Source organism: Schistocerca americana, chromosome 6, assembly GCF_021461395.2.
Source record: "Schistocerca americana isolate TAMUIC-IGC-003095 chromosome 6, iqSchAmer2.1, whole genome shotgun sequence".
Classification (NCBI taxonomy): domain Eukaryota; kingdom Metazoa; phylum Arthropoda; class Insecta; order Orthoptera; family Acrididae; genus Schistocerca; species Schistocerca americana.
This window is the reverse complement of record NC_060124.1, coordinates 340,487,326-340,503,639: the sequence shown is the minus strand read 5'-3', so window position 1 is coordinate 340,503,639 and position 16,314 is coordinate 340,487,326. Positions and strand designations below refer to the sequence as shown.

General features: G+C 34.6%; 1 protein-coding gene across 1 annotated transcript in view; it reads right to left on the bottom strand.

Moving 5' to 3' along the window:
• Nucleotides 1-1,640: 1,640 nt before the first annotated feature.
• Nucleotides 1,641-16,314, bottom strand: part of LOC124619663 (putative inorganic phosphate cotransporter) — a 183,590-nt gene continuing 168,916 nt past the window's right edge. The window contains exons 9-10 of the mRNA XM_047146194.1: nt 14,805-14,946; nt 1,641-2,210 (exon numbers count right to left, since the gene is read on the bottom strand). Coding sequence (XP_047002150.1) covers nt 2,152-2,210; nt 14,805-14,946 — 201 coding nt within the window. The 3' untranslated portion in view covers nt 1,641-2,151. The remainder of the gene's footprint in view (nt 2,211-14,804; nt 14,947-16,314) is intronic.

The following is a 16,314-nucleotide window of genomic DNA, read 5'->3' as shown; positions in this document are numbered from 1 at the left end:
AAAAAAGAAAAGAAAAACACATGCAGAATAACGTGAAAGCATGTCACTGCAAACCATTCTAGAGGACGCCTTTATACAGAGGTGGAAGTCAAGTTGATGGTGAAGATGACTATAATGGTGCAAGAATCAGAGCGAAACAGAAGATCATAACTCATGGTAACAATGAAAGCTTCAAAATTGATTGATTGTATGGCAGTGCCCACTGTGTTGAAGAAACTGTTGCAGCATTTGCTATTGCTATTTTGTAGGCAGCAGTGTTGCTGACTTTTTCCAACACTCAGTGTAACTTTGCAGAAAGGCTCTTCCATGAAATCTGACGATGGTCCATTGCCACATTATATATAGTGCTCTGTGAAGTGGCTTCCCACCTATCATTCTGCCTCACTCCATGTGCAACTCTGCTGTGATCTGGAGATAAGTGAAGGAATTTATTTTTTTGATGAGCGAAATACAGATATGACCATTTTGCTTGATGCCATTCTGGACACTTACTCCTGCATATATTTAAATGCCTTATCCCATTTATGTAAGTAATATATGAATAAATGTAAAACACACATACAAACACACTCACACATGCAGCTATAGTTTTGCTATGTGGCTGTACAGAGAGTGTGTGTGTGTGTGTGTGTGTGTGTGTGTGTGTGTGTGTGTGTGTGTGTTTTCCCTCTACTCCCACATTTCTACTAGAACTTTCCACCAACACATTTATACCATTTCTCGTCAATTAATGTCTTGAAGTTCTTAATGCGCTGAAACAAAACAATTAACACTTACTTAAGCTTTACTGGTAGGTGCCAAACACTATGTCCTCCTGTCATCATACCACAGTAAGACTCAATTATCAAACAGTTGTACTGCAGTAATCTTTCATTACAGACAACTGAACAACTGCACCGTCTACAAATACCAGCAGGCATCATCTAAAAATACCAGTAGGAATGGCCACTGATCATTACAGGCTGTAGATCGTTAAGATGTCTCACATCCACTCATTAAAATGTCAGGTTACTACTGTCTCTCTATTATTCCTTGTTTGGTAATGGGTTACGGCAAATATTGATCACATGGGTGATTATAAAGCAGAATGTGTTTCTTTCTTTCATAAGCGTATTACTATTCAAAACTGATGAAACAGACTATAGATGAAATATATATAGACACTGTTTTGCATGTAAAGAGTAAAGAGTGTACTGTCATATAACTAATACCTGTCACAGCCTAAACACAATAATTGTTTGTATCCTCGAGCTGTTACATAAGATGAAGAAAGTTTGTTCATTTAAGATTCAAGTAAATGTGAAAAGTTCAGCTTATATCAACTGAAACTGTTGAGAATTATTGTGGAAGGTATAAAAAATATATATCTATAATACAATAATTGTTGCTTTCCATTAAGTCTCTCACCATCTTCTCTAATTTCCACCTTATTTTTCGCAATTTTTTAAAAATGCAATGATCTATAATTTTATTTTTTACTTGAAATACTTATCCAATCCTGCCTCAACTGTCTGGTGTTATGAATGATAAATGTATATAAATTATTGGAAATCAAAACACAGAAAATATTTCTTTAGTCATTTTATGCACTTTTATTTTCAATAATAATTTTAATGTATCTTATTCACACAATACTTGGAAATATCTGTACTTGAAATATTACTGCATACATCATCTGTCAAATAATAATTTGTTTTCAGAACAGAACTGGAGAAAATCCAAATAACACATTTTGGCAGTGTTGAAATAACTATTTAATATGTAAAACTGAAAGGATATTAATAGGAAAAAATAGACTTTTTCTGCAGAGTAAACATTAATGGTGAGAGCAAATATAGCACATGCTTCTTTTAGCCACGCAGTTCTTCACTTTAAATACTGATTCTCTCTCTCTTTCTCTCTCTCTTTTTCTACACTGATAATATTAGCTGTACAGGATACATCTCAAGAAAATTTCTCTTGCCCTTTATACTACAATAAATATTTTTTAAAATATGATACACAATGAATATTTACAGATGGCAGTGTTTGAAGTATTTACATATGTATGATGTCTGCATATCTTCATTTCCTTTATCTTCCTTATCTCCTTGCTAATTTCATCCTCCATGCAGAAAATCACAATAAGCACCCAATAACTATAGCTCAATGTCATGAAATCTGATTACCAGTTTGTGTTGTAATAATTTTCAGACCTATACTGTTGTCACCTGTAATATAAAAATTAAGGTGAGAAGTATATATCAAATTACATTTGTATCACAGTCAGTCAATATGGGAGCAAATACAACAATAACATGAAAAGTATTAATTCCTTGTGCTCTTGGTACTCTTCTTCACGAATTTATTTATTCACAATGTTCATGGCCTTGTGAAAGCCTAACAAGTTGATGCCACATATGCATCTTGCACCTTAAGTGTCAGCAAAGCAGACTTTTAGCTCATGAAAAATTCATAAAGAAATATTTTAAGGAGAACAGAGTTACAAATCAACATGAAGAAAACTGAGTACATCTTCATGAACAAGGCTCCCAATGATGGTCTCCATCAACAGTTGATGAACTCACTTTTGAAAGAAATGGACATATTTAAATATTTGGGAACAATTTTTAGCAAGCAGAATAGAATGGAAATTGAGATTAAAGCAAGGATGCATTGACAAATAGAGTATATTTTGGCCTAAGGGTTGTGCTGTGCAGTAGGGAAGTTGCAAGATGTTTTAAAATCAGACTATACCAGAGCATAATTTTCCCAGTAGCGCTATATAGGTCTTAAACATTGACAATAAGGAAAATAGATGAACAAAAACTGCTAGTCATTGAGAGGGAGATACTAAGGAAAATATATCGCCCCAAGAGGGTCCCCCAGTAACAGTAGAGGATATTAAAACATTAGGAACTGGCAGACTATACTCACAATCTGATATTGGCCAAAGGATAAAGATGGAGGACTGATGTGAGCAGGACAAATAATTAGGATGGAAGAGGAAACACTACAGCTAGTAGCTGTGTTAGTAAATGTACATGCTTATGCAGAGAAAGTACATTTAAGACAAAAGGAAGAAGAATACTTTAATAAATTTGAAAACATTTCAAGTTGAAGATGTAGAGAAAACTATGTTACAGTTAAAAAACAAAATTTCTGCTGGGCGGGATGGCATACTTACCAAAGCTGTTAAAGCAACTGCCTGGATAATAGCTCACCCTCTTTGCTCAATAATTAATAAATAATTTGAAGAAGGCCATTTTCCAGGTGTCCTAAAGTATGTGGAGGTAAAACACTTGTTTAAAAAAGGCTCAAGAGAAGATATGGGGAACTACCACCCAATCTCTATTCTCCCAACTGTTTCAAAAATATTTGAAAAAGTGGTGGTAACACAAATGAAAAAAAATTATAGAGAAATCAAACATAATTTCAGATAATCAACATGGCTTTCAAAAAGGCAAGAGTACAATAAAGACAATTAATGAGTTTGTGAAAAAAATTGGTTCTACCGTAAACAAGTCAAGAAAAGTTGCAAGATTATTCTGTGATCTCACAAAAGCATCTGATTGTGTAAACTATCACTTGTTCCTGTATAAAATGGAAAGATATGGAATTGGATTTGTGCTTTAGAGTTGTTTAGGTCATACCTTACGAACAGAAAACAAAGGGTAGTCATACCAACAAGTAAGGAAAATTGCTTCGCTGAATGGGTGATTATCCCGCAAGGCATTCCACAAGGCTCAATTCTAGGCCAATTTTGTTTTTACTTTATATAAACGATCTACCCTTGAACATAAACCACACTCAGTTTTATTCGCTGATGATACGTGTGCTCTTGTCGAAAGCAATGACCCAGGACAAATTCCTTCAACTGTCACAAAACTATTAGACAGTTTGGAAAACTGGTTCCAACTAAATGGGCTAAAACTGAATAATGTGAAAACACATTTGCTGGCTGCAGTTTAAAACTAAAAACTGTAAGGTAAAATATCATAGAAACCAATAACTGAAAAAAGTGGACTGTGTTAAATTTTTATTCATGCATTTGAACCAAAATGTATCCTGGTCTTCACACTTAAAGTATTTATCAAGTAAATTAAACAGCCTGACATTTGTAATGAAGATTCTATCATATTCAACTAGCATGGAGACAAGAAAAATAGTTTACCACAGCTACTTTGAATCAGTTATAAAGTATGGCATTATTTTTTGGAGAGGCACAAGCAAAATGACTAGAATCTTAAAATTAATAGTTTGAAATATGTTTAATGCAAAACCAAAAGTATCCTGTTGCCCACTGTTAAGAAATTTAAAAACATTAAGTGCTCCATGTTTGTACATTTATGAACTGATTATTTTTTAGTGCAGTAACCCCAAGTTATTGATGGACAATAACTTTAAAAATCAATCCAGCACTAGGAACAAGGAGAATTTCATGCTTCTCACTCATAGATTCAAGCTGTTTGCACAAACCCCAGAAATTTACAACATTCTAAAAAAGAAACAAATCCCCAGCATGAAGATGGGGCAACTAAAGCAAAAACTATGACAATCGTTAATACAGAAATGTTATTATTCCTTAGAAGAGTTTCTTAATGATAATATGGAAATCTGAGCAAGAAAGCAAGTGGCTGAAATGTTTTGTTAATTGAGCTTAGAAGTTTTATGTCTAATAAATGACTGTAATAATTATTCTGTTTTCACAGCAATATTGTTGTTAGGCTACACACAGTATCTGTAAATTATAAATTAATAATTATTGTTTCTGCAATACACATAAACTGTAATTGCAGTATTGATGAGTCCCCTGTACATTAAATCTTGTGACTTAACTCTGTATGTTATGGGACAATAAAAATTCAGATTCTGATTGAAGGTATAGCATATAGAGACTCTTGTAGGCAAGCTTTCAAAGAATTAAAAATCATGACACTACCATCTTTATACATATATGAAAGCATATGTTTCTTAAAAGAACATGAGGAATTTTCTACATTAAACAGAGAATTTCACAACTACGAAACAAGGAATAGGAATGATTTCCACAGAGAAATTCATAAAACAGCTATGTATCACAAAAGTGTACTATACCAACCCAAAATCCTCTACAGTGCTCTCCCCAAAGAACTAAAAATAATACAAAAACTGTACATATTTAAAAGAGAATTAAAAAACATGTTATTGAGCAATAGTTTTTGCAGTATTGAAGAGTTTGTGAATTGTTGACAATAAAAGCGCAGTTAATATTTCCCTGACATAATAAATATGTGTAATTGCTCACATTTAAATACTTGCTGTTTCTATGAAAGTGTGAAACTGTTAATGTAAGAATGTAAATAATCGTTGATGTGAGAATCACTAACTTTTTTTTTTTTTTTTTTTTTTTGTACGTTGTTATCCTACTTGTATATTTTTATGTTAATGTTCTAAAAGTTCTATTAAAATTGTAATGTCTAAGTGACAAGTAAATTCAATTACAAATTTTCATGTATATGTATTTTAAATTGTAATGTTTTTTGACAAGTCCTATATCATTTCGATGGTGTACTACAAGGACGCTAATAAATTGAATTGAATTGAATCATTCTTAGGATCAGTGGAGGGCAGAAGGGGCTGATGAAGGCCATGGACATGGTAGATGGTGAACAGGGATATAGAGGCAATGCTGCTGAGAAAAGAAGAATTGCACAAAAGCTTGGAACAGAAATGATTGTTTTAGGAATGTAGAGAATGCATTTGGCCTCCCAGGCCAAAGCTACCATTAAGAAAAAGAAAAAGAAGAAGAGGAAAAGAGAAACTTTGTGAATGTGTGTATAGTGTGCTAGGTGTTTGTATTGTTAATGATGATTACAGAAGGTGGTAAATTGCTGTAGCAACAGCACAAAGGAGGCCACCAAGTTTAATGACCCCATCCATCAAGAATATCATATGACCTCCTTCAATTATACCCTGCGGTGAGCTTTGAGTTAACCAATACAAACAAACTAAGCCTGGTAACAAGCCACCAGCTCTCCTCCCCTTGAAAGTCAAATTTTGGAGAGATTAAAACTAAAATAAGTAAGTGAATAAACTAAGTAATGGAAAATCCAGGAGGGAATAATGACAATAAACTGAAACAGCCTGAATTCCAAAGAAATGTGCATTGATTAAACAAACTGAATAGTAAGGAACATAGAAAGGACAGTCAGAAAAGACTGTGAGTGGAAAAACATACGTAGATGATCAAGAGTCTCCTGGATATACAAACTGTTCCAGATACAGGTGCAAAAAATCTAACATTTGAAAAGTATGAACTATTATTGTTGCAAGAAAATGTGCCTTTATAGCCAAAACAAGTCATAGTGATAAACAGAGATGTGTGAAGCATGGTGGCGACAAGTTTTGTAAACAACACAGCAGCAGAGCAAACAAAACTTCAGCTAGAGCCAGTGACAACAGAACCAAGAATATGCTGGATAAAAGGTACAGTGTTCTTTTTTAATGGAAAGCCATGGCAGAAACCTGGCAAGAACTTTACAAGATAATAACAAAGACTTTCAAGCAGTGGGATTAGTAAAACCTGGTGCAAGCATGAAAAACGATATCGATATTTAACCTGCAGGGAAAAATGGAAGACGAAAATGAATATGTTGTATACATATCTGGTACCAACAACATTGCAAGAAACAAGGTGCAAAATTGCTTAGCAAGCCTGGAAAACTTCCTAGAAATTAATAAATCTCATAACACAATAGTTACAACACTACCTCATAGGTATGATCTAATATATAATTCATGAGTCAACAAGGAGATTTGAAAAATGAACATCAAAATGAAACAGTTGTGTGCTTCATTTGGAAAATGTAGCGTAGTTGATATAGGTAAATTGGACAGATATCTTCATACCAAACATGAGTTGCATCTAAATTTCGAAGGCAAAAAGTTTTGTGTGACAAAATAAGCAAAACTATCACAGAAAAATGCCACTTTAAAAAAAATCATAAATATCAGAGGTATTAAGAATGCTTTTTTAGAGTAAATGGTAGCATAGATCAACATTCAAGCAGCCCTGAACGAGAAAAAACTGGCTTAACAGCTAATGGTCATATGCAAATTAATGTATGTAATGCAGCTAATACTTCTAGTAGCTTAAGCTTAAACAATGCATTTGTTTCTTGTGGCAACAGCAGTGAAACACTTCACATAGGTAGCTGTGCTTTTGTAAATAAAGTCAACACTACAAATACAATTAAAAGTCTAACAGTGTTCCATCAAAACATTCAGTGTATCAAAAACAAAGTGCAGCAGCTTGAAGTTGAGTTTGAAACCCTAAATAGCTCTGTTTTATGCGCTACTGAGCACTGGTGGAAGAAAAGTGAAATTGCCTATGTAACTTTACCCTCATATAGACTAGCATCTTCTTATTGTAGAGTTTCAATTAAAGGGGAAGGTCATATATTTATATTAAGAATGAACTCCAGTATAAGGTAAGAGGTGAAATTGTCTCTCTTGGTGAAGAAAAACACTTTGAAGTGTCAGCAATAGAGGTATCATCTCAAAATGTTTCCAAAAAAACTTGTCATATTATGTCTGTATCACCCTGCTAGAAGTGATTTTGATATATTCTGTGCAAAATTAATACAGAATCTAGAACAGGCATCAAACACTAAAAGTAACATCGTGTTATGTAGAGATCTTAACATAAACACAGTAAAAATAGATAATGTTACTAATGCTTTCCTGAGAATTTTATGTGGCTTTGGAATGACATCACTAGTCAGCTGTGCAACAAAGATAACAACACACTCAGCCTCTACTACTGATCATATAACAACTGATATTGGCACAGAAAACTGTGACTTAGTACTAAAAAATCTGGGAATCATCTTTGTCAAATTGCACAAATAAATTTTCCTATGGGAAAAGCAACCAAGCTACGTGTATGTAAAAGAATCAACTCCAAATCATCCATGCAAAATATTACTGTACAGTTAAGTCACAAAACCTGGGACAAAGTATATGCACAAACAGACGCCAACAAGAAGTTCTGTAATTTTATGTCATTGTTTAAGCTCAAATTTGAAGAATCATTTTCCAAAGTCCTACTTCCAGTTGGAACACAGAGCAAAATGAAATGGATTACCAGTGGGATTACAAAATCTGCCCAAACCTTCAGACAACTCAGCTCTGTAAAGAATACATGCAGTGACCCTGTTTTTTTAAGATATTACAAAAACTACAAAAAATCTACAGATAGTTACTTCAGGCAGCTAGAAAGTCAGATAATGACAAACTGATAAAACATAAAAACAACAAAAGTAAAGCTGCTTGGACTTTATGAAACGTGAGTCTGGAGATAAAAAAAAAGAGGCACTCAAACACTAAAATCAAGAAATCAGGCAATACAATCTGTGATCAGAAAGTGCTGGCTAACTTCATAAAGTCATAATTCACCAGTATTGCAAAAGACCTGCAGAGCAAACTCCAAAAAGATCTGATATTCCAGTGGAAAATTACACAAAAAATTCAGTGGTTCTGCTCCCCACTACTGAGAGAGAAGTAAGCAGTACCATAAAACAATTAAAAAACAAATCCTCAACAGCACTGGGCGAAGTCCCAGTTTATGTGTTAAAAGAGTGCATAGACAGCATTAAAGCCCCTTTAACTGACATCAGTATCCAGTCTTTTAAGACTGGCTGCTTCCCAGACTACCTTAAACTAGCTCTTCACAAAAAAGGTGATGTTGAAAACGTAGGAAATTACTGGCGAATTGCTTTACTTCCAGTATTTTCCAAAATAGTGGAGACTTTAATGAAAAATAGACTTATGAGCAACTTAAATAAACATAATCTTCTCTGCAAGGAACAACTTGGCTTCAGACTGGGCAGAAGCAATGAAAACGCAATAGCTCAGTTTACAAAAATTGTTCTTGAATCTCTAGACAAGGACAGTTATGTAACTGGAATTTTCCTAGATCTATCGAAGGCCTTTGATACCATTGATCCCAACATTCTTCTACACAAGTTGGAGTCTCTGGGAATCAGGGAAGTGGTAAATAAATGGTTCAAATTGTATCTAAATAACAGAGTGCAGAGAGCAGAAATTTCATATAGGATATCCAAATATGTGGTAAATCACTTATCTGACACACAGTATGTTAATATAGGAATCCCACATGGAAGTGTTCTGGACCCAATATTGCTCTTAATGTATATTAATGATTTTCCACAATGTATGGAGCATGGAGAAAAAGTACTTTTAGCTGATGACAGTAACATACTGATTACCAGCAAGACACCTGACCTGCTATTGGAAAAAGCCAGTGAAGCACTAGCAGATGTTTACAAATGGTCTACAGAGAACAGAATAATTCTCAACATTAAGAAAACAAACAGCATGTACTTTAGAAGAAACATGAAGCACAAGTCCATAAATATAAAACTACACAACACTTCAATAACAGATGTAACTAACATTAAATTCCTAGGACTGCACATTGACAGCCAACTAAAATGGAATGAACATGTCATGATTATCTCAAACAGGACCTCCACAGCATGCTACGCACTTAAGAGTTCTTGCATCAGTATGCAGTGGCATCTGTGTAAGGTCAGCTTACTTTGGTTATGTGCATGCCATCCTTAGCTATGGAATAATCTTTTGGGGAAATAGTACCCAGAATTTACAAACATTTTTCAGATTACAAAAGAGAGTGGTAAGAATAATGACAAAATGAAATAAAAGGGCTCATTGCAAAGAATTATTTAAAAATGTGGGCATTCTGACTGTTCCTTATGAGCTTATTTTTCAGACCATAAAGTATATCAGAAAAAATCATGACAATTACAGCTTGAATAACATTATTCATTATCGTAACCCCAAGGTTGGGTCATTGCCTCCATTTAAATAGAAAAAATAAGCTAAAAGCTCAGAACAGTCTTGAGATCGAGGTGTGATAATCTATAATAAACTGCCACAGAATATAAAAGAAATTAGCAGTATGTATTATTTAAAAAAAAAAAAACTGCAAAACTTTTTTGTAAGAGCATTGTTTCTATGCCTTGGATGAATATCTTAAATGAAAATCAAAGAATTGTTGGGATCACCTAACATAAGTTATATTTTTTTCATTCATGTATTATGTGTTTATGCCTATGTATTTATGTCTGCTAGTTCCATATCAACACATCTAGTATATTTTGTAAACAATATAAATTATCTTTTTTTATTTGTGTAATATGTATGCAGGGATGTGTATTTATGTACATTAGTTCTACATCACAATACCTATGCTTATTAAACAATGTAAATGGTATTTTTGAAGAAAATATTTAGACTTCATACCATAATTTGTACATTCACTGGTGACATCCATATAATGTACATTGTCTAAGAATGGACAAAAAATAAATAAATATATATCTACCAGATGAGACAAATGAAGCCAAGAGATGCTTAAAGAACTATGGTGTGGAGGGGCTTCAAGAAAACTATTCTGAGTGGAATGCATTAAATCTTGAGCAGAGTATTGTTATTCCAGAACATGACTCAATGAAATAAAAAATCTGGTTACAAATTACAACACATAGTAGCATTGCTTGCAATGGGAAATGTTTCTATGATCTTGACTTGCAGTGTAGTGAAGACAGTATCTTAGATCCATTTATGAGTAAAATTGGTTCAGTAGATATACTACATAAAGATGCTACCATTCAGTATCATGAAGCCACTTCCGGATAAAATTGGTGCAATAGCTATGATATTTAAAAGTGCAATAATTCAAAGAATCACTGTTTTACAGATATTTCTTCCATTTAAGAGTACTCTCTAGGATAAATATTATTTCTGGTTGAAAGAATGATGACACCTTAAATTCAAATAATTCTGTGTCTATTGGCCTTCAGTGAGGTATAAATCTGTACTGAGGATGGTAACATTCATAAAGTTGTTGTTGTTGTGGTCTTCAGTTCTGAGACTGGTTTGATGCAGCTCTCCATGCTACTCTATCCTGTGCAAGCTTCTTCATCTCCCAGTACCTACTGCAGCCTACATCCTTCTGAATTTTCTTAGTTTATTCATCTCTTGGTCTCCCTCTATGATTTTTACCCTCCACGCTGCCCTCCAATACTAAATTTGTGATCCCTCGATGTCTCAGAACATGTCCTACCAACTGATTTCTTCTTCTAGTCAAGTTGTGCCACAAACTCCTCTTCTCCCCAATTCTATTCAATACCTCCTCATTAATTATGTGATCTACCCATCTAATCTTCGGCATTCTTCTGTAGCACCACATTTCAAAAGCTTCTATTCTCTTCTTGTCTAAATTGTTTATCGTCCATGTTTCACTTCCATACATGGCTACACTCCATACAAATACTTTCAGAAACGACTTCCTGATATTTAAATCCATACTCGATGTTAACAAGTTTTTCTTCTTCAGAAATGATTTCCTTGCCATTGCCAGTCTACATTTTATATCCACTCTACTTCGACCATCATCAGTTATTTTGCTCCCCAAATAGCGAAACTCCTTTACTACTTTAAGTATCTCATTTCCTAATCTAATTCCCTCAGCATCACCCGACTCAATTCAACTACATTTCATTATCCTTGTTTTGCTTTTGTTGATGTTCATCTTATACCCTCCTTTCAAGACACTGTCCATTCCGTTCAGCTGCTCTTCCAAGTCCTTTGCTGTCTCTGACAGAATTACAATGTCATTGGTGAACGTCAAAGTTTTTATTTCTTCTCCATGGATTTTAATACCTACTCTGAACTTTTCTTTTGTTTCCTTTATTGCTTGCTCAATATACAGATTGAATAACATTGGGGAGAGGATACAACCCTGTCTCATTTCCTTCCCAACCACTGCTTCCCTTTCATACCCCTCGACTCTTATAACTGCCATCTGCTTTCTGTACAAATTGTAAATAGCCTTTCGCTCCCTGTATTTTACCCCTGCCACCTTCAGAATTTGAAAGAGAGTATTCCGATCAACATTGTCAAAAGTTTTCTCTAAGTCTACAAATGCTAGAAACGTAGGTTTGCCTTTCCTTAATCTTTCTTCTAAGATAAGTCGTAGGGTCAGTATTGCCTCACGTGTTCCAACATTTCTACGGAATCCAAACTGATCTTCCCTGAGATCGGCTTCTATCAGTTTTCCATTCGTCTGTAAAGAATTCGCGTTAGTATTTTGCAGCTGTGACTTATTAAACTGATAGTTCGGTAATTTTCGCATCTGTCAACACCGCTTTCTTTGGGATTGGAATTACTATATTCTTCCTGAAGTCTGAGGGTATTTCGCATGTCTCATATGTCTTGCTCACCAGATGGTAGAGTTTTGTCAGGACTGGCTCTCCCAAGGCTGTCATTAGTTCTAATGGAATGTTGTCTACTCCTGGGGCCTTGTTTCGACTCAAGTCTTTCAGCACTCTGTCAAACTCTTCACGCAGTATCATATCTCCCATTTCATCTTCATCTACATCCTCTTCCATTTCCATAATATTTTCCTCAAGTACATTGTCCTTGTATAGACCCTCTATATACTCCTTCCACCTTTCTGCTTTCCCTTCTTTACTTAGAACTGGCTTTCCATCTGAGCTCTTGATATTCATGCAAGTGGTTCTCCTTTCTCCAAAGGTCTCTTTAATTTTCCTGTAGGCAATATCTATCTTACCCCTAGTGAGATAAGCCTCTACATCCTTACATTTGTCCTCTAGCCATCCCCCCTTAGCCATTTTGCACTTCCTGTCGATATCATTTTTGAGACGTTTGTATTACTTTTTGCCTGCTTCATTTACTGCATTTTTATATTTTCTCCTTTCATCAATTAAATTCAATATATCTTCTGTTAGCCAAGGGTTTCTACTAGCCCTCGTCTTTTTACCTATTTGATCCTCTGCTGGTTCGTAAAGAATAAGGTTAAATTTACAAAATTGTTGTGTTTTTCCCCTTCTTCTTTGTCCTATGCGAGTGAATGAGGTACTTTTGACTATGAAATTTAAAGAATTTATCATCATTCATGTTAGTCTTCTCCATATAGCACACTGTCTGTTGAAGAACAGTACTGACAATTAACTGAAACTAACTAAGAATGTGCATATAAATTAAATAGCTACACAAGCTACTTTCAGATATGCTTTAATAATTATTGTCAGGCACAGTCATAAGCTTATTAAAATTCATATAACTGATAGCAAGTGCAGTTTACATAAGAAGTCATTTGCCGCGCGGGATTAGCCGAGCAGTCTAAGGCGCTGCACTCATGGACTGTGCGGCTGATCCCGGCAGAGGTTTGAGTCCTCCCTCGGGCATAGGTGTGTGTGTGTTTGTCCTTAGGATAATTTAGGTTAAGTAGTGTGTAAGTTTAGGGACTGATGACCTTAGCAGTTAAGTCCCATAAGATTTCACACACATTTGAACATTTTTTTTTGAACTCGTTTCACATCATTATAAAGTTCATTAAAAATAAACTGACAGAATGAATGATGAATGAAATTTTCCACTAAAATTACTGATAAATTTTCAGTAAACTGAAAGTCTCATAATTTGTAATGTGTGCCACTGTTCAATAGTTGTGTCCACAATATTTATCACTTTGAGCAGCATGCTAGAGGCACTCAAAAACAGTAAGTGATCAAATACACAGTTATTACTCATACTGTGCATTCTATTCTCAATCATCACAATGACATGCACTGTAAGCTCTGATAATATCTCAGTCGTATGTCATAATTAACTACCCCAATTGTTTTGATGACAGGACTGGTCTCTTATCTCTAATTCACACAGTGAAGGGATACTGCCTTAAGGGAACACAGTTACTATCTCGTAATTAAAAGTAAAGTACCTCTAATTTAAGTATTCATGAGCCAATACACTGCCATGTGAGTATAAATACCTTGAGTCTTCAAGAAATCCTTTAGGGTTCTTACTAATAATGTTGTAGATCAGGCTTAGTGTTCATTATTGTAACAGAAAATGCTTTTTCAGTTTTTATAGTATTTTCCTGGAATATAATTACACAGGAAAGAATGAATGGTTTCAGACAAGAATAGCTACTCTACCAGTCAACAGACTCCTTGTAACTTTTTAAAAATTAAAATCACTTTCTTAGATACTGTTTCCTTAATGTGGTACTATTAGAATTTGACTTACATGCATAAAGCAACTGTGGATCACTGTAACCCCTGTGCACGTTTTATGCGACAGTTAAAGAGGTGTATAATACTATGATTACTGCCACAATATAGCCAAACACCAGGTAAATAAGAATGGGCATGTTTCAGCATCAACTTCTTAATTGGAATTATGGAAGATTTGATTTTTGTTCTTTTTGTCAGTGGGTCACTAACTTACAAGGAGAGTTGACAGAATAAGTTTCACTATTTGAAATTTCCCACATCACAAGATATTTAAAAAAAATGAAGAACCAAAAAACTAAAAAAAGTACTAAGAAATAATAAAAAGGTAGGGGATAACTTGCAGTCAGTCCACTGCCTGTGAATTGGTAAGCATACATTTTCTGCATTGATACTTACAAAGAGTGCCCTCCACTGCAACAAACCCCAGAACAGTGTCCTTTTATATTACTTTATGTCTACTCACGCATTGCACAAAACTGCTGCTAAACAATGATCTATTTCCAGGTGTTATGCCTAGCTGTTGTTTACATGATGAGAACAACAATTCAGCAGAACATGTGGAAGCACATCATTAAAGTGTTGCCATCAACATGTATAAGTATTGTCAAACTAAACAGATCAGATTAAAACACATATGACTAAATTGATTTTTCTTTTCTTTATGTTCTCATAAAAGTTGCATTAAATTTTACTGACCTTTTTCTTTTGGTTTCTTTTCTTCTGAATGGTCATTCCAAGGCTGAATTTCCCCTGAAGCTGTCAGAGCAAAGATCAAGTTTGTTGCTAATAATACAGCCACAGTTATCCAGAACACCATTCTCCATTGCAACACAGTGCTCTGTAAGAAAGCGAGAAAAACAAACACTTTCAGATGAAGGTTTGCTAATGAATATGTGCCCCAATTATACTGATATAATTGGAAAAGATTTAATTCAGCCATTGATTGACTGAGATTATTAGAGTATTGTTAGTGGAGGATCTATCATGTGGAAGACTATTTACAAAGTTTCAAGAACTGGTGTTACGCAAAAATGCTGGAATACACATACCATTCACATTTGGACTGTAAAGACAAGATTAGACTAATTACAGAGTTATTTAAACAGACATTCTCCCCACTTTCCATATGTGACTGGGATGAGAAGAAACCATAATATTTGTTACACAGGGAAATTACCTTCTACCATACACTTTATAGTGATTTTCAGAGTCTGGATGTAAATGCATAATCAGAAAGAAGACTACTTTGTACAGGCACTGTGAATCTCATGAGGCAGGAGCTTCAGGTGTCAAAAAGATCCATGTGAACAAATTTCAAAATAATTTTTGAGAAACAGTAGACCAATGAAAGGTAGACAGTTGCAGTAACCAAGCATTTAAATTAGATTTCCCTAACCTTTCATTATGCAGCTTTGTTCTGATGGAGTAAATTAATGAAAGGGACTGTTAAGACTGTAGAGAATAGGAGGGTATAGGGGAGAGATAACCTACAGCCCTTATTAAAATCTTAACATACAGAGAAGCAAAGGAACTGACATATAAATTAAATTCCAGTAATCAAGAATCTATAGAAGAAACTGTCAGTAGAAGGAGACAGTACTTGACATACTTTAAGCATCTCAAGTATGCTATTCAGAGTATCACAGTAGTGACATGTACTTTCATCAACTTTTAGTCATTCACATGCATGCTTTCACTTTCTGTTGGCTTATAGAATCAACTTTTGGGGTAGTTCACCTAAGTAAATAAAGTTTTTATGCAAAAGACCTGAGCAGTAAGAATATAACGTAAAGGAGATAACCTTGCTTATGGCAGAAGCTTTTGGAATTCTTACACTCACTTCCCAAAAGAGCACTACAGAATTTCTTCAGGTTTTGTGAGAGATATTTCGATAACATTGTGCTATGGTAGTTTTGAAGGCTTCACACACTAATCTCCTAACTGCCAAACACGTTTCATTGAACATCTCTCTGTCTATAGTCTCATGCTTTCTTTTACGTCAATTACATGTAGTGTCTGTTTCTTTAGAAGGGCCTTTACAGTGAGTGTATATTGTGAGGGCCCACCTATCAAGAACTGTTCTAGGTACATTGTAACAAGTGCAAGATCCTCTTTTAAACTCAAGCTAGAGTTTCTCTACATGCTGTCTTGAGCTAAAAGCCATAATACTCACTGAGTTATGGTACCACTGTCTCTTTATGTAGTT